Raw genomic sequence first — 26,875 nt, 5'->3', positions numbered from 1 at the left:
GCAGCCAGCTCGCGGTAAACTGGGCCAACACCTCACTAGGGCAGATTATGTTGGTACTTTGTCATCCATTTGCTTGTTAGTGTGTTTGTGTAGCAGTTTAACATACTGTAAATGTTTTGTTCATTCATGAACGGCAACAGGGACACTGATGCCAATATGAATATAGTCATTTTACTTTTGGCCCTCACAAGAATAATCATCCAACACATTTTATACCAAGACTACAAAAGGTTTGGGACAGGAAGTGAAAATAAGGAGTCAACAACCTCCCTTTTTTCTGTTACTTTATGTAAGTGTTGTTTGATCGAGTTTTTTTTTAGTTGGTTGAGCTTAGAAGTGCAGCTCAGAATCTCTGTTCTAATTCATTCCAAAGTGAGTGTCATAATATGCTCATCAAAGCATGCGTTTATGTATCTTATAGAATAGAAAATGACCTTCCCTAATCGGTTCTCTCCAGGTTAAGAGCATAGATGATTTCTGGCGGGGGTGGTGGGGGGGACAAAGATGTCTGGAATATAGCACATACAGTTTTTGTACCTTCAGGTAAACTTTGACCATAAAAATGGTACCCTCCAGTTTGCTATTTTATATAACTCTATTGTAGACAATGTACATATTGTAGACAATAAATTGTTACTGGACGGCAAAAGCCACTTGTTGTTTTTGCATCTGCTACAAGGACCATGCACTTCCACTTCAGACTGCAAAGCATCGGTACCTTTCAAAAAGTATGGCATTTTGTTTCCTGGTTCGCATGCAACTTCCCTCCACCTTTGAATCAGATTCTCATCGATTATGCTTAAAGGGTTAACTATTCGATGATCGTCTGCAAATACTGCAGGTACAACTATTTTGAAAAAAATGCACAAGGCCATTCATGCGGTTGGAGAGAAAAATCGACTCAGTTTATCCCATGCAATTAACGGAATGATGCAGAGTGTTAAACCTTGTGCCCAATCACCAAGCCTTCATTGAATGCATGGACCCTTGACTCCCCCGGCATCAAAACAAACGGGCAAGGCAAATATTTGTGAAAACGTCCTTTTAAATGCGTACCTGTGTACCCGCCCCCCCCCCCAATCACCGCGCCCCCTCCTTCACTCCCCCTCTCTCCCTCTCCCCCTCGCGTGTGCATATAGGCAATAAGCTGCTCGGCCACTGCGCAACGATGGAGCTCTCGCAGCGATGGAGATGACGCAAACAGCCTGTGTTCTCCGAAAAAGTGATTCCAGGCGAACATGGCGGCAACTTAGGCGCGCTCCAAGATGACAACGGCCAGCCGGAGACGGGATTCAAGCCTTCACGCTCGGCTTCCAGGCAGCGACGAGACTGGCCAGTGCGGGCCGGCCGCTTCACTTCAGTGAGAGAGTGCACTATCTGCGGCAGACGCCCCAGCAGCAGCAGCAGCAGTAGAAGCAGAAACATCATCAAAGGCGAAGAGGGAAACGAAGGGAGCACACCCGGGGAAGAAAGAAAGAAAGAAAGAAATAAAGGAAAGACGGAGGGACGGAAGGTAGGGACGGACGCGGCATGCGGTCAAAGAGGACGCCGTCCCCCCGCGGGGAGCCACGGAGGTTGCGGCAAGCTTAATCCGCGCGGGTGGGTTTATTGGACCGGAATAGAACCGATTGCTGCGGGCGCCAATCGAGCAGCGCCCTGCACCGGCTTGAGGCAACGGCACCCTGCGGAGAACTGAGCCGAGTCCGCCTAAGTCAATGAGTATTGAGACAGAGCAGCCCCCGCGGTGGAGTCGGCCAGGGCACCACTCTCCTAAAATATGACCAGGGGTGCTTGGATGCGTCGACAGCATGACGAAGGCGTAAAATACTGGTTCGCACCCCGAGGGACCGAGAAGCCATCCACCGAGTCGGAGCGGGCCCAGAGATGGCGACTGTCGCTGGCCTCACTGCTCTTCATCACCGTCCTGCTCTCGGATCACCTGTGGTTCTGCGCCGAGGCCACGCTCACCCGCACCAGGGACAAGCGGCGCTCGGGCCCGGGGAGGCTCGGGATTAGAGAGACGGGCGAGCAGCCTCACTCCCTCCACTGGCTCCCGCCGGCGCCACCATCGTCACCATCTTCACCACCGCCTGACCCCCATCACCACCACTACCACGCCAGAGAGCAAAATGCTATTTTTCTAGGGAATTCTACCGAACCTCTGTGGCGGATGGACACCTGTCACCCGGACAGCGTGTCCAAAGACTGCTTCACTTTCACGGACGCGGACACCGTGTGCCTGGGCCTGGCGGGGGGAGATGGGACGCAGTTGGCGCACGTGAACTTGAGCGATTTGTACCTTTCTTTTTGTAATTCCTACTCACTTTTGGATTTGTTTTACGGGTTTACGAGTCCACGCGACATGAATTGCGCCCTGGATATGGCCATGGGGGCGGACGCGCCGGGATGCGGCGAGTGCGTCCGGGCTTACCAGCTCCTTGACCGGCAAGCGGAGGACAACTACCGAGACTTCGAGCTCTTGGTGCGCAAATACGAGACGGACGCGTACTCGGTTCGGACGTGCATGGAGGAATGCAAGGTAGGGCACGCACACACGCACGCACGCACACTCACACGCGTGGAGTTGAGTGGGTGGGTTCGCGGTCGCCATAGCAACCGATGGTTATGTCAGGATATTTGCATTTTTGGTCTTTCAAGAAATGAAGCTTGCAGTGTGCTTCAGCTGCACAGTTAGAACACTTTGTGACGTTATTTTGTGCATTGTCCTAATAGTCTGCAGCGGATCTCAGCCACTCTTTGCATTGTCTCCCGTCTTGCACACAACCCTTTGGGAGCCCACTCACTCCATTTGTGGCCTTCCCGCTGTCCATGGTGCTGCAAACTAGGCCCCACGAGAGGCCCTTTTTTTTTTTTTTAACTGTTTGCTCAACAGAAGAAAATCATACGGGGACACACTTAACTCGGCGCTGCAGTGTTACTCTTTGTGTTACACATAGCTTGAGCGACATCTCTTGTGCTACGTGCACACACACACACACGTCTCTTTCCTATAACGTTGCCTTTTGCTGCTTCCTCCTCATGTCATCTAATCAGCAACCGCTAGCCTTTGCTAACGCAATTAGTCTCAGGCAGTGCCACGACTGCCTTTTAGCCCCTTTAGCCCAATCTGAATTGCTAATCGGCCTCGGTGTCCGAGTGACCTTTGAGAAATCGCGGCACCCCGGGACTGCATGACAAACGGGTGCTCCTTTCAAGAAGCACTCTGCCAGTGAGAGAATAAAGACATTACGCCACTTGATATGATAATTATAGCTATTCATCCTCATCTGCAATAGTTGTCTTGATGCTGGTCGCGTTTTGGTCAAACAGTTCAAGCCTCTTGGTCGCACTTTGCGGGAGCTTGCAACCTCATGATGACTTTGAAAGCTCAACGGTGTTCTATGTGAAGCATGATTCCTCAAATAGCGGTTGAGGGCATGTATTTATTCTACTGCAGCGAGTACCGTGGTATTTGATGGAGATATCGTTCTGAGAGGCCGTCTTGACTATATTTCCTTAAATAATGTGCAGGAGCTTTGATTTATCTAAACCCGTAGATGATAACAGACATTTATTTAAAGGAAGTGACCATTTATACTGCATTTCCTCAAGTAGTTGCTCGGGGCTTATGTTTACTCAACTGGAGCAAGCATGAGGTGTTTATTTGACTGAGGTGTCAATTTGAGTGAAAACTTTCATTATATTTCCGCATACACGAGCTGGGGGCTTTGATTTACTGAACTGCAGATTGTATGGCATGTTTATTTGAAGGAGGCATACATTAGAGAGGAGGCTGACGCTGTATTTCCTGAAATAGTTGCCAGGGGCTTGTATTTACTCAACTGCAGAGAGTACCAGGCGTTTATTTGAATAAAGTATCCAAGTAAGTGGAGGCATTGACAGTATTTCCTCAATTAATCACCAGGGTCTTTTTTTTTGTTTTTTTAAACACGGAGAGCACATTAGATATTATTTGATGAGTTGCTCATTGTAGATGAGGCCTGTACTATATTCCTCAAATGGTTCCAAAGGGGCTTTTATCTACTCAATTGCAGAGAGTATCAGGTTTATCTAAAGGAGGCATTCATAGGAAAGATGGCCTTTGCTGTATTTGCTCGAATAGTTGCCGGAGGCTTTTATTTACCCCATTGCAGAGGAAGTGTTTCTTTACTTGCGGCATTCATTGAGGGGAGGCCTTTCTTTTATTGTCACAAATGGTGGCAGGCATTCATTTACCCAACGACAGAAAATACCAAAATGTTTATTTGACAGAAGCGTCAATTTGAGAGACGACCTTTTCAATTATTTCCTGAATTAGTGTCAGGAGGCTTGGATTTATCCAAATTTGAGAGAAGACCTGTGCTTTATTTCCTCAAATAGTTTTATTCTACTCAATGGCAAAGAGCACCGGAGCGGAGACAATGACAGTATACTGTATTATTTGCTCCAAAAGTGGCCATACGTTTTTATTCACCCAAATTCTAAAAGAGTGTGATGCATTTATCCAAAAGAGGTGTCGATTTGGGAGACGGCCTTACCGTATGCATATTGAAGGAATGCAAAACAAAGACTAAGGGGCCTGTTTTCGGTGATAGGGGTACGCGTACTCAGCGTTAAAATTCTGTTAATTTTCGTGCCAGGGCGAGTCGAATTTACCGTGTTTGGGAATTTGGTAGCCTCACTGGGCATTCTGGTGGGCAAAGGGCTTTTTCGATGACTTTCCCCCGTGTCACCGGACAATTTGGTGACAGAAAGTAGACTAGACTATAGACCAGGTGAAACCAGGTCTAAATTCTGATGCAGGTTGTGAAACACAATTTTGGGGCATTTGATGCAAGCGCAGGCAGATTCTGCGCTGTGCTATGTGTGGTTGTTGTCATAGTATTTCATTCAAAAATATGATACCAGTGTGCATTCAACACTCAATTAATTGTAAAATCCATGAATTGAAATTATTATTATTATTATTATTATTATTAGGCGGCCCGTTGGTCCAGTGGTTAGCGCGTCGACCTCACAGTGCAGAGGTTGTGGGTTCGATCCCAGCTCCAGCCTCCCTGTGTGGATTTTGCATGTTCTCCCCGGGCCTGCGTGGGTTCTCTCCGGGTACTCCACTTTCCTCCCACATTCCAAAAACATGCATGGCAGGCTGATTGAACACTCCATATTGTCCCTGGGTGTGAGTGTGAGCGTGGATGGTTCTCTGTGTGACCCTGGTGAGGATAAGCGGATTGGAAAATGAATGATTGAATTATTATTATTATTATTATTGCCTCAAATGTATTTTTAAAAGCACCCCCATACCATGGCTGTGTGTGTGGAGGGGGGGGGGAGCGGGGATCCACGCACAGACGCATGATTGGAGTTTAAAGGTGGTCTCCAAGTTTACATCACCTGCAAGTGGAGATCTTCTTGTTGTTCCTTCTAAACGTACTTGGTGCATGTTGATTTCCGGTTTGCTTCTTCAATGTGGACCGTGTGCCTCACCTGCACTGAATTTAAAGGAAGGGGGAGCCGCTTTGATCGGCCGCGAATCAAAGTTCACTCCCACAATGTCGCACACGCCCGTTTCTCACAGTGCCTATCTACCAAAATGCCAAACCGAAAACAAAAATGTGCAGAGTGAGACTGCACTTTAGGTGAGACGTGCTTTGGGAACGAAAATAGGGCCATATGTGTTGCGTTTGTTTTGCGTGATGAGGATGAATTTAATGTAGCATCTACATTCACGGGTTTAATAAACATCCTTTGAGATTTGGTGATGCAGGATTTCATTATTGAGATTATACAAGATTTTCCTCTTGTGATCATATGGGGAATACACACTGTACGTTGCTAGGTTTTATGCAGATCATTTAACATTAAATATGCACACTTCCATTTACAGTTTTTATGGCCATAGCAAATGCTGCTTATTGGTGTTAAAGCAAATGTTTTGGGGGGGCTTATATAACGCTTAGTTCTCGAGCCAACGGTGGCTTACTTTTACTTGGCATATGTAATCTTTTATTTTTACCTGGAATTGATGTGAAGAAAGGCGGCACTGTGTATGCGTGTTAAGTTCATCGAATCTAAATTGCCCATTGGTGTGAATGTGAGCATCGTTGTTTTTTTCCAGACTATATGTATTGTTTTTCCATGTCATGTGCCTGCCGTTTGGCTGGCAACCTGTCTAGGTTGTTCCCGAATCGTGCCCAACGTGAGCTGGGCTAGGCTCCAGTACACCTTCCACGCTCATGAGGACAAATGGAAGAGCAAGTAGTTCATCTGATGAAAATCATTGTTGCTACGGCCTGTAATAGGACGCCGTTACATGCGCTGTTTACTGCAGTTTTGAAATGATGTTTTCTCAAAACTGGACTGTCATTCATCTACAGGCAATGGCTTTGCCCTTGTTCAAAATGAAACTCTACAACACACACACTATATATATATATATATATATATATATATATATACTGTATAGAGAGAGAGAGAATTTCTTTCGTTTTTTTTGGGGGGGGGGGGGGGGGTTCCAATCAGATTTCTCTGTGTGTTTACGTACCATGATATGTTCCGGGTCTTTAGGTCGTACTGGCGGTTGTAACTTCAACTACGGTATATTGGCAATGAGATTGTTTCTTTAACCAATCAGGTTTCAGTATGTACCCCACCTACTGCCTGAAGACAGCTTGGATAGGCTCAAGCAGATCCGTGACCTTCGTCAGAATAAGCGCTTCGGGTAACACATGCATGGATAAATCGGTGCAGGTGTAGTGAATAATGTCGCCTGTGTGTGAATGCTTAGTTTGAGGTACGACAGCCATTTTACATGTGAGCGTGACTCCCCGATACTCTGAATTCTCTTATTTGCTTTCTGGTTTTCACCATCCGAAACCTTTTTGTGCTCTTGACACCTTCTGATCCATAACACACAAACAAAGATACCCCCCCACCCACCCACCCCCATGCCCTGTCTTTTCTGCAGGTTCAGACCTGAGCGTCCCTTTCCGGTGTAATTTAATTTGCACTCCCATAATTCTCTGCTTCTCTTGTGGCTGCGTCTCCAGGGCCGCTCCGCAGCATGTCGATCCTCTTCCTCCTTCTATTCATCATTGTCTCTTGGTTACTTTCGCATCCTCTGCCTCTTTGTATTCCTCCCATCTGTGCCAAGAGAGATGAGGGACGGGCATCACATGTCCATGCGGTTGTTGTACAGCGTAGCTTTCTCCTACACTTACTTTTCTTGTACTCACTTCCCGTCAGTGGTCTTGGCCTCACCCCCCCCCCCCCCCCTCCCCACCCTCTCTCCGTCTGTGGAAATGTGTGAATGTTAGAGTGAAAGCTACTGATCTAAGTTATGGTCCTTTTCCCGTCTTCAATTACTCCTCGGACTCTTTGCACTGTTCAGGCAGTCATTTCACCCCCCCCCCCCCCCCCCCCCGCCTCAAACCTCCACTTGCTTTTTCTCAACATGACGTGACGGCCGCCTGACACGTCTGCAAATTACGCTGCGGCTCCGGTGAAATAATACCGGTCAATTGTCAGTCAGCGGCACCTTAACGTTTCAAAATATTTTGCTGCCATTGAATGTAATTTCTTTTTTTCTTGTTTCAAGCCGTCATCATAAAACCTTTACTTATAGTCTACAGTCAATGTTTGAAGTATCATTATAACACGTTGGCTGTCATACAAGTGTAAAATGGAGTTAATTATTAATACTATATATAACATATGAATAATTGCACAATGCATTGAGTACCGGTACACACTATTCACACACTATTTCATCTTCTAGAGAGTGTTCCAGACTTTTTTTTTTTTTTTTTTGAAGGAGACATTCATTTGAGAGGAGACCGTAAAAAAAAAATATTCAAATAGGATTTAGGGACTTTTATTTTCTCAATTACAAATGATAACAGGTGTTGATTAAATGGAGGCATCAATGTGAGAGAAGACTATGAAATCATTTCCTCAGATACTAGCCTGGGGCCTTTATTGACTCAATTGCAGAGAGTACCTGATGACTATTTAAGAGTCATTCGTTTGAGAGGAGGTCTTTGGAATATTTCCTGAAATAGAGTGTAAGGGCTTTTATTTTATCAACTGCCGACGATGGCGGGTGTTTATTTGATGGGGCTGTCGCTCTCCTCAAACAGCAGGAAGAGGATTTTATTTACCTGGCTACAAGGAATACCATTTGATTGAGTCATCAACCCCCCCCCCCCCCCCCAAAGATCTTTACAATAATAGGTTCTATGCAGCGATATGGAACACAGTATCCTGATTAGTATTACGTTTGTCGGATCGGAATTGGGCATCCATTACCAAACTCGGAAAACAGGCTATTACCTGAGCCCCGAGCCACCATGACGTCATTTTCAGTTGACAGCGAGTGGCAAAACGGCCACCCCCTGAGATGGATAAAAACTAGTAGAATTTGCTGCTTAATTCATATCTACCAACGGCTATATTAATGAGGATGATATGTTTCGACTTGTGGGGCCGCAAAGAACATAATATTGTAAAGAAAGCTTTTGAGTTGACGGCCCCTTTAAATTATAGTCATGGGAATAAATTCTACTTCGACAAAATGCGACAGAGATGTCGTGAAGTCATGTACAGTGTTTTCTCACTCGTGTGTATTGACTCAGCTGCAGATAGTTTATTGGTAGTAAGTGTCTGATATATTTATTTATTTTACAACTGACATTTGCATTTCCCCTTTGAGGGACTATAATGAGAATAATAGTCATAAAAAGCATTTTACTTGATTGACTGCAGAACAATGTTGCAAATTGCTTGACAAACTTCCAGGAACTTCTGTTGTTTACAGGACAGTGTTACGCGAGCCACTGAGAAGTCTGTTGATCATCACAATTTGTTCAGTAAAACGTACTGTCCTGTCCCTGGCTACAAGGGCCGCTAATTTTTATCCGAATGTTCAACCGCTAGCTTTTTAATAACATTACCATCGATGTAACAAATGACATTGGAGTGATCCGAATTAACGCCCCTCATTAATCTGGTTGCTATACTGGACATTCATTTCCATCACATTTCAAATTGAAAGCCCTGCATGTTGGAGCACATGTTTGTCATATATTACCCCCCCCCCCCCCCAAAAAAAAGTCCAGTTTGTTTGGTCCATGGTGCTGCCAATGGAAATCAATCATCACCGTGTAAGATTCTCTTTCATCCCGTGCACTTTAGCTGCTTGCCAAACGACAGTAAGGGATTAATGATTTTGAATGAATGGATGCGGGGATGCAGGAATGAATGGATTGATGGGATTGCTGCACGCACGATTCGTCAGACGGATGGATGGATACATCTGTACTGATTTAAGATGATAATATGTCGTTCTGACTGTTCGCTACCCAACATCAGAGCTGCACGCCCCCCGTGGGATGCCCGGGAGAGATTTTCTCTGGTGTCCCCCATCCACTGGCATGCGCTTAGTAGAGAAATCGAATATCATCATCTTTACCATTGTCTTTAATCGAAAAGATGAGATGTCACCTAATTGACATGCTTAACAGAAAAGTAAATGCCGCCCCCCCCAAAAAATCTGAAATTCAAACGTCACATTTTAGTAACCACAAAGTGAGGTTAAAAAAAACGTCATTTGACATGTTTAGTAAGTTCTCGGCGGCTGTGTCAAATTCATACCACTCGCCGAACAAAGAACAAGCAGGTTATTTGGTAATATTATTTGTAGTCATATTAACTCATTCACTCCCAAAGACGTTTTTAAACGTCTTTTCAGAGTTGGTTCAGAATTGGCTGGTATTGAATGAGTTAATAGGGGATTGCTTTACATTTAAATCCCTTAGTTTGAATTATAATTAGTTTCAGCCTCCTGGAGGCTACGGCGTCCTTGGCATTTGCCTGTATTGGCTCCAACAGGCGATTAGGCTCTGCCAAAAATGCAGCATAAGAGTGAACTTCGATTGCCAAATATGATACGCAGGCTGTGTTTTTACTGCATATTCGAGCTTGAGGATGATACGGTTCTTATTCCCTATGAATTAAAGAAATCCCAACTGCAAAACTTGCTGTCTACGAGTTCTCCCTCAGATTCAATTAGGTTGCCTCTGGGCCCAGTTCAAATAGATGTTGGGAAAGTCCTCTTTCAAATGAGCTACCAGTGTTTGCTTCCTCCCTCCCAAGCAGTTGATAAGGTTGTGTGTTTGTGTGTGTGCGTTTGAAAAGAGCACAGCAGCACTCCCATGGAAACACCTCTCTGTGCCCCTTTCCTCCTCTATGCACTGCATCACGATGAAAGTGTCCAACTTAAACCTCAGCTCTCCTCACCGCATTACTCATGTGCATATTTCTTCTCGAGTATAAAGTTGCCGCTACAGTTGTTTGGAGGACATTATGCATTTGTATTCACCATTTAGAGCAGTTCCAAGGTGTCTTGATAAAACGTCATGCCCTACGGAGCCCTACTTGTCTCACTGAAATTAGCCATTGTGCGGGGGCTGCCCCGTTTCACGTACAAGAGAGACTTTAGAACCAGCCCCCCACATATTGCCAGGAGTCCAGCTTTTGTTTTTTTGACAATTGGGCGTGAAGCCCTGTCTGCTTTACAGTAGTATCTATCTTTCTGTTGATGCTATTGTTCATTGATTGATTGATTTTACGAATGGGCATGCACATATATACAAATTCTTTCCCCAAAAATATTTACAAGGACGCTTATCCACATCCTTCAGTGTCAATAGGTTAATTTTGATTTAAAATCACGCACACCTAGGGACAACTTTTGAGTGTTCAATCAGCCTGCCATGCATGTTTTTGGAATGTGAGAGGAAACCGGAGGACCCGGAGAAAACCCACGCAGGCACGGGGAGAACATGCAAACTCCACACAGGGAGGCCGGAGCTCGAATTGAATCTCTGCTCTGTGAAGTCGACGTGCTAACCAATCAACTCCCGGGCTCGGTTAATTTTGATTAAAAAAATATTTATATATACAGTATATTTTTTTACTAACCTTTGAAGTTCATACATTCTGGAAAGTTTTAATGTATGCTTAGCCAAGTATAAAAGAGAACATTTAGTAAACGATTTGTGGGACTAAGAAAGTAAGAGGCATCTCGATAGCCGGAAATTTGCCAGCATACAGGTACATCTCATTAATTAGGAGGTTTAGAACAAAAAAATCTTTCGTGTTCTTTTCCATCCATTTTCTAACCGCGCCTCAAAACTGAAGTTAATCTGTGAGATAAAATTAAAGGTGTAGATCAAATTCTTGGTTCATTTTTAGACTGCTCACTCAGTGAGCACGGACGCAGTTTCCATAACTATATACTCTCTTCTGTGAGAGACAATAAATAGAAACATAGGCTCCAGAGACCTATTTGTGTATAATCCATCAAGTATAACTTTCATAATATAATAAAACGATCACTGTTTTCTCTCTGTGACAAGCGGAAATGAGTTGTTCTTCCTTACACAGTCTCGCTGTTATGCTTAGTTGAATGATTTGACGAGTGGGTGATGTGTTAGCTTTGATTTTTCTTGGACAAGATGAGAAGCGAGAAGGGTGATTGAAGGGGAGTGAAGCAGGGGTGGGGGGGGGGTCTCATCGCAATGGAAACGGCTGCTGTTCAAGACTTGACTCGGCGCATGCAGATATGCTGAAAAGTTTGTATTTACATATGAGAACATCTGCATCTTCACACCCTTTTGAGCAGCAACAACCTGCGCGGTGTGATTGAACAGATGTACTGTATCCGCTACGCATTACGGGCAGCGTTTGAGACTGGGTTTGTTCAGCTTTTGGGCATGCGTTTTGGAAACGCATTATTTTTCTCTTAGGAGTACTGACTCATTGATTTTAAAATAGAATTCCATTCAGTTGGAACCTCACGAAAGCAACTCAGCACTAAGGCTGGAATGCTGCTAATGCTATTATTACTGACGGTTCTTGTCCTCATCCTGTGAAAAGTAATAACAGCCTGCGTCATGTGATCAGGTAATCATGGCTTTGTCTTTTGATTTGGTGAAGCAGCATGTGGCTCAGTGGAGTGGCCTTTTTTTTTGGTTTTTTTGTGGGCGGTCCCAGATACACCTCCTGCAGAAATCCAGCTGCCTAAGCAGCATCTTTGTCACACCTGTGAGGTAGATAGACGGTCCAGGTAAAGTAGAAGCTCACTGATACAGATTTACATTTGTGAGTGATAGTTTGAGAGAAAGTGCCTTTTGTGTCGAGTGGAAAAAAAATCTGAGATCTTTAAATTCAGCTCAAGTGTCGCGATCATGTTTTTGCTCAGTTTAATTTCAGCAAAAAGTGATTACTTTTGCCACTTCTGCCGATGAATGATACTTAATGTAGCCGTTTTCTGCCAACATCCTTGACTTCCTGTGTGCTGTTGCACCGGTTCACTCGACAGAGCATAATTAAATCAAACAAGCTTTTCAGCTATATATCAGACTCGACAAGCACTTCCTGTTTTGAGCTCCCTTTGCTCATATTCAGGCAACGCTTAAGCAAACAACAAATGGCTGAAGCTTCTTGGCAGTGTTTGTTTTACCCGAATGAACAATGTCCGGTAGTTGAGGTCAAGTTAATACATATTCATTGTGCCAACTGGCACAACTTTCAATGTGTCCATCTTCTAACAAATCTGTTGTTTGCTTGATTTTGAAAGCCACAGACAATATTGAAGTTTTTCTCCTCTGTCCATGAAATCTTACTGAGGGATTATTTCTTGATTGCTGCTTTGTTTTCTTTGGTATTGTCCGGCTCACCTGACTTCATTTACACACCATTCAGGCATAACTAAGGGTTGAGTTGGAGTCAATTTCCCTCCTCCAAGGTTACAATTGACACTAATGCACCCTTAGGGCTCTTTATCGGTCTCCAAGGTAACCGTGTGTACCTTTTCCTTGTCCAAAAACGTTACAAGTCTGCTACCAGGATATAAAAATCAAAAGTCAAGGGTTGCAAAAAAGCAGTACCACCCCAGTGACAAGTTAATGTACCCCTAAAGGTACAATAATGCCCCCTTTTTTTTTTCTGGCGATTGATCGAAGGTATAATACAAGAGAGACAGCCTGAAGGAACTGAAAGAAAGATTTCACTTGACAACGTTGCTATGAAGCTGTGAGAGCAGCCAGTCATGCTCAGCATCACCGCCGCGCGCGCACACACACACACACTTGCATACTCACACTCGCACGCATACAAAACCAGTCACAGTTCCCAGAGCTTCCAGACGCTCTGGTGACATTCTCAGATCACTGAGTCATCATCATCATCCGCTCACAGCATGTCCTGTTACAGACGGAACATGAACGTTCAAGCTGAGCTCCAGGCTAGCTGTCTCAGCGGTTAGCGTCGCATGATCACAGCCGTACTGGACTAATTCTCAGAAGGAGCTCAACTCGATCGTTGCATGATTAAAGAGTGACGCGCAGACCTCAACCACGCCCAAATATGTCCAGGAAGGCACCAAAACATTTTGGGGAAAATCAAATTCAAGTCTATAGATGTCATGCAAGTGTATAATTAATGACGGACAATTAATGACTACCAAACATTTTCCAAATGAAATGGCGAAAAAGAGTTTAGCGTTATATCTCGGCATTTAAGAACTATGATATTCTCAGTCTTTGCACATTTTCCGCAATTATCTTGTGCAATGTATGTAGAGACAAATCTCTTTACACGGTCTTACAATTATCTGGTTTGAGATAAGAAAAAAAGACACTCACCAGATAACAACTCAACACTAATTACATTTTAAAAAAATCTGTTTGTTGTATCCTACGTTCATCAAAAGAACCTTTTGTGAATGTTTTGATTCACAGTTTTACAACATTTTGCCAGTACATCATCCGTCAGTGGCCTTGGCACCTGTCTGAAATCGATACCAGCCATCTTTGCTTTGAGTTTTTTTATCAATCGTCAGCAAAACGGGAGTCGGCATATGTATCTTGGCTACATCTCATATTTTTTTGTGGTTCTCAGTAGCTAATGTAATGGCTGATTACTGATTATAGTGCAATTAATGATGACAGCAGTACCTGGCAGGAATAGCGGAGACCCTATCTAGCCGCTGCACGATTTAGCACATGTACTCAACACCGTGTAGCATGTAACCGACAAGGCCTAGAGGCAAGGGGAGCGGGGGGCGGGGGGGCTTCTGAAGTGGTGGAGACAAGAACAAATGCTAAAGATTAGAGAATACCCAGTGATGTGTGCAGATAGGATCTGACAATATGTGTCACATCCCCAGACGCACTGTAATTTTCTCTAGGTTTTGCTCTATTTTTTTTTTCTGGAAGGCGGTGGGGTGGGCGAGAACAATTCATTTGACCACCTGGCCCGATATATAATCCTCTCCCATTTAATCAACCTTTCTGTCAATGGATAAAAGTGTGTGTGTGTGTGTGTGTGTGTGTGTGTGTGTGTGTGTGTGTGTGTGTGTGTGTGTGTTCGCGCACGCATGAGTGTATCGCATTGCGTAATGTTGAAAATGGTTTTCCAGAGTTGCGTGTGAGACACGGGAGTAAAAACAACTTTTAGAGCGCCACTCTCATATTTGACTACTTGGTTCGTAATCAATCAGGATTCACTAAATGTGTTGTACTTCCTGCTATGACAGGATGTAGTTGTACTCGAGACGACGAACAGCGCAATACACGCGATGATCTCCACTGGCGATCACGAGTCTCCCTCAAATACTGATGTCTGTTGTAGTACCCAGACTGACCTGTGTGAGGCAGCATGGTGCAACAGGGCATCCAGATTAAGAGGATACGAAGAAGTAGGAGTAATAGTAATGGTAAATAAGGAAGTTAGGCTGACTGCTGTCTTATTTTTGAAGTACATTGTGGTTACAAGTTCTTCTCGTCATTTTTTGTTCATGACTTGACAAGCAATTTCTAACTGGTAAAAGCGCACTGGCTTGCAAGAAAGAAAATTGTGACTCTGTCGTTGCTATGTCAACCTGTGTCATGAAATTCAGGGATTTAGAATATCAGTGGAACAGCCATGACACCTCATGTTGTGCTCGGATAAGCATCAGGGCTAGCGACTGTGACTGTTCGCAGAAACAAAATCAGACAATGTTTGTTCTGTTCTATTCTGTTTGACTTTCTGTCCAACGTCATCCATCCATTTTCTGAAACTGCTTATCCTGTTCGGGAGTCACAGGGCGCTGGAGCCTATCCGAGACGACGTTGGTCAAAAGACAAAACACGCTGAAAGTTATTGTAGAAATTACTCCATTTTATTTCATCAAGTGGTTGCATGAAATAAAATCGGCTGGATTCAGTTCTTGTTGTTGTTGTTTTTTTTTTTTTCAGTAGGCTATGTATCTATTTCTAAAATGTATCTGGATCCAGATGATTTTCTTTTGTGTAGCTACCTGACAAAATAAAATTGAGTACCGTATTTTCCACACGGAAAGGCGCACTGGATTATGAGGCGCACCTTCAATGAAGGGCCTATTTTGTAGGTTTTTTTTCATACATTGGGCGCACTGCATTATAAGACGCAGTCTACAACGCATCCACTAGATGGAGCTACGCTCAAGGAAACACCAACAGAACGATCAGATGTCAGTAAAATGCATTTGATAAAGCAGCGACACCGTTCACTTAACCAACAGCAAGTTATAACATAGACTCGTTCACGTTGAACTCTCTTGCCGCTGCTCTATTTCCGTTTTCAACTGCGTAACCGATCGCCTTAAGTTTGAACTCTGCATTGTCAGCATGTCTCGAGCAAGGAGCCATTTTGGGGTCGAAATATTACCGTAATAACCATACATAAGGCGCATCGGATTTTAAGGCAAGCTGTGAGCTTTAAAGAAAATGGAAGGCTTTTAGTTGCGCCTTTAGGTGCAGAAAATACGGTACCCATAAATTCAACACACTGGACTGGTAGCCAGTCAATCATAGGACATTACCACCTATCTACCTATCATCTCGATCAAAAGAAGGGATGTGATTCATTTTGAGGAGCCTTAACTTCAAGCCTCTGTTCTCTAAAGATATACGCTTGGCTCACTTCCAGTTGCAATTCCCAATCGATCATCTTCAAACTTTCAGGGTTTATTGGCCTACGCGTAAATGCTTCAAGCCCATTCATTTTGAAAGGATGCATGACCTAAGATGTTTGAGGCGGTTGAGTTCAAACGTCAGATGGGTTCATCGTGTTGAGTCCCGTCGAGGCTTTAAGAGGTGCAACAAATAATCTTCCGACAATTCTTTTTATTTATTTATTTTTTCAAAGGCAACATGACCTCTTTATCCCCACAAATAAATGTATGTCTATATTGTAGGCTAAGCTTGCTTGTTTGGCATGTGCCTATGGGAACGAGGACATAACATATTGATGACTCATCTCAAAAGTGACAAAGTCTCAATTGCCATGAATGGGTCAGGGTTACGGTTAACAAACCCGCTAACTCTTCTCATCATACACAAACCGACACGCAACTTGGAGCTCATCTTTAGTGGTTTCAAAGTCAAGAACAAAAATATTTTGAGACGGTCGCTGAGTCAAGATCTGTTCTCAGTGTTTTATTTTTCTGTTCTGTGATGTTTTCATTTTACTTTACCTCACGGGGAGTTAGGGCACACTTTTCTCACCTTCTGTGCTTGCATAAAGTTCTTGTCTAGTGTTAAACTATGGGTCTTTTCCCCTAAATAGCTCCTTTTTCCCCCTATCTGATGCAAATGATGGCTTCCTCTGAGCCATCATTACAAAGCCTAAGAGGCTGATTATTCACATCATTAATCTGGCAGCACCTAGCAACCACCTTGGAAGCCTGATATAGCCTCCAAGTGTGTGTGTGTGTGTGTGTGTATATATTTTCATATATATACTGTATATACAATATATATATAAAATGAGAGTCGTTTGACAATCCAGGTTGAGGGTTTTTGAGTGTTTGGCTGCAGCGAACACCGCCACTCCACACCTCCTCCCCCTTAAATACGCCCGAACACCCACCTCCATTCTGACAGTAATTTGATTGTGGACGTAGCTGGGAGGGGGAAGCGGAAGGGAGGTTATTGACGGGCGCAGAGAGTGCATGGAAAAGGAACAAAAGCAAGGCAGGAGAGGAATGGAGATAATGAGGGTCTTATCGTCATCTCTTCATGTTTTTTTGTCGATGTGTGAAGGGGATGGAAGGAGACTAGTTAGTTGGCTTTTCATCTTTTTGGCAAATAACCTGTTCGCTTTTTGGTCACCTGTTTTTTGTGTTCTTTAACGCCGTCTGACCTCCTTTTGTCGCTGCTTCTTTTTATCACCTCTGCCAAAGAGGTGCCATTTGTCTGTCTGACCCGACCCAGAGTGATTCTTTGTGTGTAGGCCGTGTTCACACATCCGGATATCCACTTGCTCTTGAAGACAAATGCACAGTAGTGTGTGTACATCTGGTGCAGACGGCATGTCCGTGGCGTGGTGTAATTTGAGGGGGTCACTGAATAAAAAGAGCGACTTGGAAATGAGACTTTTTGGGACGTCGGTTCTCATCAGTGTTATAATAGTTTTGGAATTTTCACGATAGTTTTTTTTAAAATTTGGTTTTGTTTAAATATATTTAGGTTTTTTTCATGCTTAATTTTAGTTTGTATTAGATGTAATGAGTGGTAGGTTTTTTTCTCCTCCGAATTCCTTAAAACATGCATGCGGGGTAAAGACTCTAAATCACAAGTATCATCCTCCGGTTCTGGAGGGCCACTATCCTGCCTGTCCTACACGTCCCCTCCCCCCACCCACCCTCAACACACCTTATTGAAATGGTCAGCTCACATGTAGACTGAGGGCTGTAGATAGACACTTGTGCTCTAAATTGTCCGTACGGTTGTACGCGAGTATGAATAATTGATGGCAACCAGCTCAGGTTATGCCCCAAATCTCACGCAGTCAGCTGGCATCGTCTCCAGTTTATCCAGGACCTTCGTGAAAATAAGCGGTCAAGAAAATGGATGGTTGTACAATTAGTTATTACGTTTTTACTCCATTATTATTATCATTATACACATTCTTATTTTGTATTGTTATCCTCATTATTATCATTTTTATTATTCTTATCATGATTACAAATGTTGAGTGATGCCTGGGATAAATCACCTGATATCACCGCCCTTGTAAAGAGGCATGTGCTCTCTCTTTTGAAGTTACAAAATAAATATTATTAAAAGGCGACGAGCTCATTTTTGGAAGATTTTATTTAGGTTTTTTGGGTTTTTTTTACATACTTTGACATGATATGGAAATACTTTGTTTCTGAAGATGTTTGCAAGAACAGTGGAGGATTCTGTCAAGTGGTTTATGATAAATTATTTCATATTTTTATGACCTTTAGGACATGAATTTCACTGCTGTGCTTTGTCTCCTCCGCTGCAGTTTTTTTTTCCCCCAACCTGTACAGTGGCACTGGCAGCCCCTCTCAGACTCGCTTTAAATTATTCATCTGCCAGAGGCTTTCTCAAAGGCACTGAGGAGGAACTGTAACACCACCTCTCCTGTGCGACTCTTTGTATGCACACGCATCCACACACACGGAAAGCATGTGCGTGCCGCCACAGTCATGTTAAGCACGTGAGCAAAGACCAACAGGCGGGTGGGTGTCACATTGTGTCTGGCCTTCATTTTACCCTGCAGGAAAGATTGCCAGCGCAACAGAATACACTCGCTGGATACTTTATTAGGTACACCAGCACAAGCTAATGTGATCCAGTATAAGAGCTGAGGGTGGCCTTGATTGACTGTGTGGAAAATTGACCATTAATTCATCAACTATTGGTTTTTTGCTAAATGTATTTCTGAACTCCTGTTTCCATGCCAGTGTTAGCTGTAAAATGCTGCCTGGAGTTATCATAGCATGGATACACACTCGTCCAACTTCCGATCGCTGATGTGAGGACTTCAGAAGATAAGGCCAAGTACGGTTTGCAACAGAGTTCTATGCCTACTTATTTTTCTGGATGTTACAAGCGAGTTTTAGATACAGCGATTGCCATCACAGGCGCCCAGCAGCTCAGGCACTGGTGTCAAACTCAAGGCTCGGGAGCCAGATCTGTCCCACCACATCATTTTATGTGGCCCGCGAAAGCAAATCATGTCTGTTAACTTGCATAATCCTTGCCAAAATTTGTACCAAAAAGTCAAATTGTCATGTGTACTTTTACTCCTTTGAATTGTCTTTTTTTTTCTCATTCCCATTTTAACAGGAATGCAGAATAAAAGCAGCAGTAGTTGTACCATTAATTAAAGATGCATACAACGGGGCGCAGTTCAAGTCGTAGGACGGCAGCGTAACCCAAATTTCTCGGAATGTCATATTTTGGGCCTTCGCTCGATTTTTAACCCAAATTAGCTTATTTCTGACCCAAATGATTTTACAGTGCAAACAGTTTTTTTATTTCCTTTGGGAAGTCACCCAACACAATTGTTCCTTCTGTTTTCCGCACCCTTTTACAAACAAGAGTGCCAACTATTGGATAGCAGGCTCCTCGTTGCAAGAGTGAGAGGTTTTGTGAGGTGAGAGTTGTCGTGTGAGGAAGGATGACATGAATAGGCAATAAGGGGGTTGGGTTGAAGATTAACGGCAGAAAAACAGGTGCTTCCCTTCAGAGGATTGACCTTACCCACACACCACCAGTGCCAAGCCTTTATGAGAGTAATTGCACCGCAGATGCTACAACTGTACATAGCACAGGAAACAATGGTGTATTTGAAGAAAAAAAGTCTTTTGGGAAATCTGGGAAAGTTGGACATTTTAGACCTCCATTGCACTTTTCCTCATCCAAGTTTGACTCCATTCCAAGCCCATCAAACAGGAGGCTTTGTTGCTATGACTTAATTTTGTCACTTTCACGTCGTTACAGTTTCAAATAAATAGTAGGTCAAAAGAATTACAATGAAAACTGTACTGTAGTCATAACTGAACAAAGTAGCATTTACAATTTATTAATTGAGTCCCTACGGGATGAATGAAAGTGTCCCCCCCACTCATAACCTTAATGGTACCACGCATGTAGCCTAGAAATAGCCTACTAACTGTCACACAGATGGGCCAACGCATACACTGCACTGAGCACGACATTTCTCCTCCAGTTTTTTTGGGGGGTGGTTTTTGTTAAAGGCCTTGACAAAACAATCCGACGTCGGCTGTCGGGACGTCAGAAAGCGGCGTTGTAAAGTGGGGGCCATTGTCCCGGAACTGGGGGGGTTGGGTGGTGTTCGGTTGATTCAACGTCTGATTGGATGTTCGCTAGCAAATCAGTGCACGGGACAAGAAGAGAAAGCGACAAATACTCATGGTTCAGCACCTCAGGAGTTGCATTTTTTCCCCCCCTAATTTCAAAAGAGGTGGTCCGGTGGACCAGTGGTTAGCGCGTCAACCTCACAGTGCAGAGGTGCAGGGTTCGATTCTGGCTCCGGCCTCCCTGTGTGGAGTTTGCATGTTCTCCCCGAGCCTGCGTGGGTTTTCTCCGGGTACTCCGGTTTCCTCCCACATTCCAAGAACATGCATGGCAGGTTAATGGAACACTCGAATTTGTCCCGAGGTATGAGTGTGAGTGTGGATGGTTGTTCGTCTCAGTGTGCCCTGCGATTGGCTGGCAACCGGTTCAGGGTGTCCCCCGCCTACTGCCCGAAGACAGCTGGGATAGGCTCCAGCACCCCCCGCAACCCTTGTGAGGATAAGCAGATCGGAAAAGAAATGAATGAATGAATGAGCTCACCCAGCTACCCTCTCCTCCTCCCCAGGTGTTCCATCAGCTGTCCCGTTTTCTTCCCTGGGCCTCTCAGTCACGTGCCCTATAGTTGCTATAATGGAGATGAATGGGCTGCTATGAGCTGTGTGGGATCGAGGGGCACCGCAGTGCTCACCACCATTGAGCATCGCTGGCCTTTATTGGACGTGTCGTAATTATTTTGAATTGCAAACTTTTGCAAAATCTTGAAAGTGGCTGAAATAAAACTGCTGTTGTTAAAAAAAAGAAATAGAGAAAAAAAAGTTGTACTTCAGCAATTTATTTTATTCGCTCCGAAACAAAAGGCATTTATGGTAATAACCCAGCATGGTATGCTGATGGTGGATTGACGACGGCTGGTGGTTATTTTCCCCGTAACATACGTCCTTTTTTTTTTTGCCTCTTATCGCTGATGCACACTACCTCCCTCTCTCTCCCATTCTCTGCGCATCTCTGTCACCCATGAATGTAACTGTACAGTATGACGCTGAGTTGCTTCTGAAAGTTTCACTTCTGTGTGTGTGCGTGTGTGTGTGTGTGTGGTGTGAATTACGTGTGTGTCATTGTGTTCTTGTCGTTTATTTGCCGTGTGTGGCTCACATCGAGGTTGTCATTGGCAGTGTAACTCACCAGTGTCGCTGAGAACACGCCAACGCCACATCCCACCATATCTGTGTGTGCGTGTGTGTGTGAGAGAGAGAGACGGATAGAGAGATGAGGGACTTAAGTTTTTGAAGGATTTTTTTCAGCGCATAGCTCATTTTCCTTCTCTTAGTCGTTAACACGCCGTCAATGCGCAAAATTAGGGCTAAACAGCTCGAGCTGGAGCCAGCCGTTAACTAGCATGCACTATTTAAAAGGTTTGGCGGGTCATGAGTAATGCGGAGCGCATGGATGAATCATGTCACTGTGCGCCACATTTCCATTTAAATAAGTCAAGAGTGTGTAGCATATGCCGCTGTATAGGAAGGATAAATGAGAGCACGGAAGAGGCTGGAGGAAGATAAAGTGAGAAAAATGTCAGAGATGGGTGGGTCCAGGAGAAAAACTATTTTCCATTTGGAAGTGCTTCGCAATATTATATATACCGTGTTTTCCACACTGAAAGGTGCACTGGATTATGAGGCGCACCTTCAATGAATGGCCTATTTTGTAATTTTTTTGTCATGCATTGGGAACACCGCATTATAAGACGCAATCTACAATGCATCCACTAGATAGAGCTATGCTCAAGGAAACGCCAACAGAATGATCAGATGTCATTAAAACTTATTTAATCACGCATAGTTCACTTAACCAACAGCAAGTTATAATATTGACTCGTGAACGTTGAACTCTGCGTTGTTCGCATGTCTCAAGCAAGGAGCCACTTAGGGATAGAAATATTACCGTAATGACCATGCACAAGGCGCATCTGATTGTAAGGCGCGCTGTGAGCTTTTAACAAAATGGAAGGCTTTTAGGTGCGCCTTTTAGTGCGGAAAATACGGTACACATTAGTCACTGCAAGTGTCTGCTTTTGTGCTGGGAGACTGCACTGCAATTGGGGAATTTGACTGCACGTCAATAAATATATAAACAAACAATTTGTTCATAGATTGCATGGATTAGAGCATCTTCTGATCGGATCGGGGATCCGTGCTATTTATTTATTTATTTACTTATTTTTAACTTGCTGATTGGCGATCGGCTCCAAAATCATGATCGTTTAAAATGTTATTCATAATCATTTACGTATGCAAATAATTAGTCCAAATATCGATTAATCTGTTGATGCATTACATTTATAAACCATGTTTTAATTTCCTTTATTTGAAAACAGGATATTTTTTTAAAACTGACATCGCAGAAAATTCCCTAACACGATTTTTTTTTTTTTTTATCATTGGATTACTGGTTTGGTCTGTAACATGTCAGAAAATAGGCAAAAATGTTGATCGCTGTTTTCCAAAGTAAAAGCAGATGTTTGTCAACGCCTTATTTTGATTTAGTACGATGATAATCAGTCTGGTTTCATCAAGGACAAAAGAAATTCACTGTTGAGAGGCTTCTAAGGATTTACACCGATTTAGGAGTCCAAATGATGAATCGATTATCAATCCAAAAAGGTTACTGATTAATTTGATAATTGATTAGTTGTCGATCAATCGTTGCACCACTATAATTCTTTCAGGCATGATCCCTCTTCCCTTTTCATACCATGGATTTCTTGTCTCGCATCATGTGCAGACTTGATTCATGAAGATGGCAGCAAAAATAAACTCGGTGCTGTTGTGAGTTTGAAGCGGGGCGGAAATAGGACACAGAAAGAGGAGAGCTTTCATCAAAACTCAAAAAAGGTTTTCATCTTATTCACGGTGACATATGTGCGTAACATTTCTCAACAGCAAGAGCCAGACACTATGAAACAGAATATAACATGGCTATCAATGGGTTAGAGGAGAATGCAGGGCAACTTTAAGATATTTCAAACAGATTTCAAAAGGCCTTGCTGAGCCGAATCTAAAACTTTTGTCAGTCCATCTACAGCCAACACATGGCTGTAGATGGCCCCGTGGCTGAATTTGCCTTGGGCCCGTAAATGACAATCTACACCACTGCCATGACCCTAATGAGGACAAAAACGACAGCAGTAAATCTCAAAGTTTGCTATGCGGTCTGTCTCGAGGTGTGCGTGAAAGATTCACTGGATTAAATGTTGAAATCGTCCCTAATGTTACACTTACTTAAACATTTTTGAACCCAAAGCAATATTAGTTATGTATTTTTTTGGGGGGAAATACAGTTCAGTTGTATTTAACTTTAAAGTGCAGTGCAGTTGCATTTAACCTTTCAGAACTGTTTGTTTTATTTCATTTTATTTCAGTAAATGATTTACTTGTTTTAATAGAAACTTAAGTCCATCCATCCATTTTCCGATCCGCTTTATCCTCACGGGCAGTAGGCGGGGGACACCCTGAACTGGTTGCCAGCCAATCGCAGGGCACACAGAGACGAACAACCATCCTTACATCTAGGGACAATTTTTGAGTGTTCAATCAGCCTGCCATGCATGTTTTTGGAATGTGGGAGGAAACCGGAGTACCCGCAGAAAACCCACACAGGCCCAGGGAGAACATGCAAACTCCATACTGCACTGTGAGGTCAACGCGCTGGCCCACCGGGCCGTCCAATACTTAAGTCACATTTTTATTTGCATACTTGACTGGAAGTGTTCGTACTTTGCATCCACTTATAATCCTCTGTCGCATTTTAAATTAATACGTACTATGCTACTGTCTTTTAGGTTTGGGGTATCATGTGGGACTTGGACAGCTATGCATTTTTTTTAAGCTGTACTTGGTTTAAAAATGGAGAACCACTGCACTGTCGAACATGGATGGCTGTTCCCCTAACATACTCTATGTTCCCGTAGTAGTACCCGTAGATCTACCAAAGCCATTTCCACACTTGCGTTCCCTTTCGGCCAGAACTCACCAAAGCGGGACATTGTTCATTAACACAGATGCTGCACTTTGCTTCATTAACATAATTAGATGCGAAGTGACACAACACGTGGGGATAGAAAGAAAATCTCAGTCGTTAAACTGAATATATAGCTGGTGGCGTTCTGACGATATTGCTACGTCGGGTCCTGGTCGACTTCAACGCCCTCATCCCGAGTCGGCCCCTCGCGCACGGGACAGTGAGTGGGAGGGAAAAGCCGGCTTAGATGGCCAGTTTGTAAGGAGCTTAAGTCTCAAAATATGGCCTGACCCAACTCGAAATGCTTCATGAATAAACATGTAGCAACTTAGTTGTGGTTAATTGTAGGAGGCATTACTGAGTCCAAAGTTTAAAGGAAGACATGTGTTTCAGGATTCAGGGTGACCATTTTGTATCTGATCCGAGCTAATCTAGCATTGTGCCTGCTTTGGAATGCTAATGTGGAAGGAAGATGCCTTACCGGAACGTCTTCTGCGGGCATGATAACGTTAATGAAGAGCTTTTTATTCCATCCATCCATTTTCTATTGCACTTGTCCTTATTAGGCTGGAGGTTGAGCTGAAGACTATCCCGGCTGAATTTTGGCGACAGTTCACCCTGGACTGATCACCATTGAATAGGGGGCAACACAAAGACCAACAAGCAACAATATCATCATCAATCCATGACAGACACTCTTTAGCTTTCGATTAGTTTTAGGTATTTTAGTATACACATAGGAGCATTTACTTCCCAACCAGATGTATGTCAGAAATGGCACTTTAAATATGGACAAAATACGTGCACACATGCAAAATACGTGTTCATAAATATATTTCATTCTCATAATATTTATCTCAATGCATATACAAAAGATTGACTATTCTCACCCAACAACTATTCTAACCAACATATATATATATATATATATATATATATATAAACACACACAATGCACCTGCTGAATAGCAGGTGCTTTTTTTGTTGCTTTTTTTTCCCCAAAAATTAATTCAATAAAATATTATTTTTGATTTACTATGTTTGTCTTGCATATAAATACAAATCTTCCCAAAATTTCTTTGGCCTAGGGTAGCATAAGATCCGGTGCCAGTGCAACCAAGACATGCCTGCCATCCAGTGGCGATTGGTGATTTTACAACTTAAAACTATAGTCGATACTCACTGGTCGGCACCCACGGATTGGTATATTTTCAGATTTATTGTCCTTTTTTTTTCGATATATACTGTACATATATATTTTGTTTTGATATATCTTCTGTTTTTGTTCCCCCGGATGGACAACATCAGCTGAGATAGGTTGCGTCTCTTCCGCAAACAGTGAGGAGTGCAATAGAATCTTGATGGATGGAGTTCAGAAAATCTAGAGAGGGATAATTTGGGAAATATTAATAAGCCATCATTGATTTTATGCATTGTAAATAAATCGGGGAAATTTTGTGAAATGCACATTCATTTTAAGTTACTTTTCAGCATTGTGAAAAATCGTGTACCGGTACTGTCGATGCAAAGCCAAGTGATGCACCCTCTGCTAATGCTAAGTATTGTATCCTTTATCTTTTCCTGTTTTCATTTTCATCCTGCGGTTTTGCTTGACTTTTTGAATCATATTTTCCTAGAAATGTAATTCTGTTCCTAACCGTTCCATTTGAAAGGTTCGTCTGCTGACAAATAAAAGGACAAGGCGAGCGCATCCGCCAAAACATTTTTGTCCTTCGTGTCCTGGGTGGCACCTGCAATGTCTCTCCGGAAAGAAAAACAGAATAACAAATTTGGGTTGTATTTTCAACTGCGGCTCTCTTACACACACACACACACACACACACACACACATATACACACATGGAAAATAGGGTCTCTTGCTGCACCATCCATTAAACACTTGAACCAACATTTGGTTTTATCAGACAGTTTTTGACAACTGCTTCACATCTTTTTCATGGCACCTGTGAACCGCTAGCCTGGTACTGGAAGTTTCTGTAGATGTGGTGGCTAATTACGAGTGCAGTTGTGAGATTCGGATGAAGCCAACCAATTAGATTTTTTCTTGGCATGGTGGTGGGCCAAAGTAGAAAGTTTTCTAAATGGCTGGCGGCTAAATTAATTTTCTCCAATTATCGAGGCTGCTTTAAGTTTTTGGATGAGGCCAAACACCAAATGGATTTTCAGCAAAACTCTTATTTTTCACTTTGTGGCAAAAACTAAAATAGAAAGTTCTGTGGAGGGTGTCACAGAGGAAGAGCAACACATACAGGATGTGATCACATGTTCACAACCCGAGCATTTGTGTCCACCAGCTGGGTTTCAAGCCCACTGTGCCCCCCCCCCCCCCACACACACACTAAGATTTATGGCATCCCGTCTGTGGTGAGATGACATCGTCCCTATCATTGCCCTTCTTGTCTGTCTTCTTCCATCCATCCATCCATTCATTTTCTGAACTGCTTATCCTAATCAGGGTCACGGGCGTGCTGGAGCCTATCCCAGCTCAGCTCAGCCCAGCTTTGGGCGAGAGGCAAGGTACACCGAACTGGTCGCCAGCCTTCACTAATACAGTAATGAGTACTTTGGGAAATTACAGATGAACTACAACCTCCCCTTAAACACCCCATACTAACACCGATAGCACACTATGCTAATTTTAGTGCAAGTAACATGCAGTGGACTCATGTAGACTG

The 26,875-nt window shown here is 43.4% G+C and overlaps 1 protein-coding gene across 1 annotated transcript in view; it reads left to right on the top strand.

The window, feature by feature from the left end:
- The first annotated feature begins 1,172 nt into the window (after positions 1-1,172).
- nalf1b (NALCN channel auxiliary factor 1b) overlaps positions 1,173-26,875 on the top strand; it is an 84,338-nt gene continuing 58,635 nt past the window's right edge. Inside the window, exon 1 of the mRNA XM_086123764.1 lies at positions 1,173-2,539. Within this exon, the coding sequence (XP_085979890.1) occupies positions 1,778-2,539 (762 nt within the window). The 5' untranslated portion in view covers positions 1,173-1,777. The remainder of the gene's footprint in view (positions 2,540-26,875) is intronic.

Source organism: Hippocampus guttulatus, chromosome 11 (assembly GCF_054856545.1).
Source record: "Hippocampus guttulatus isolate MCC_2025c chromosome 11, RoL_Hgut_1.0, whole genome shotgun sequence".
In the NCBI taxonomy this organism is placed as follows: Eukaryota; Metazoa; Chordata; class Actinopteri; order Syngnathiformes; family Syngnathidae; genus Hippocampus; species Hippocampus guttulatus.
This window is presented reverse-complemented; position numbering and strand designations above follow the sequence as displayed.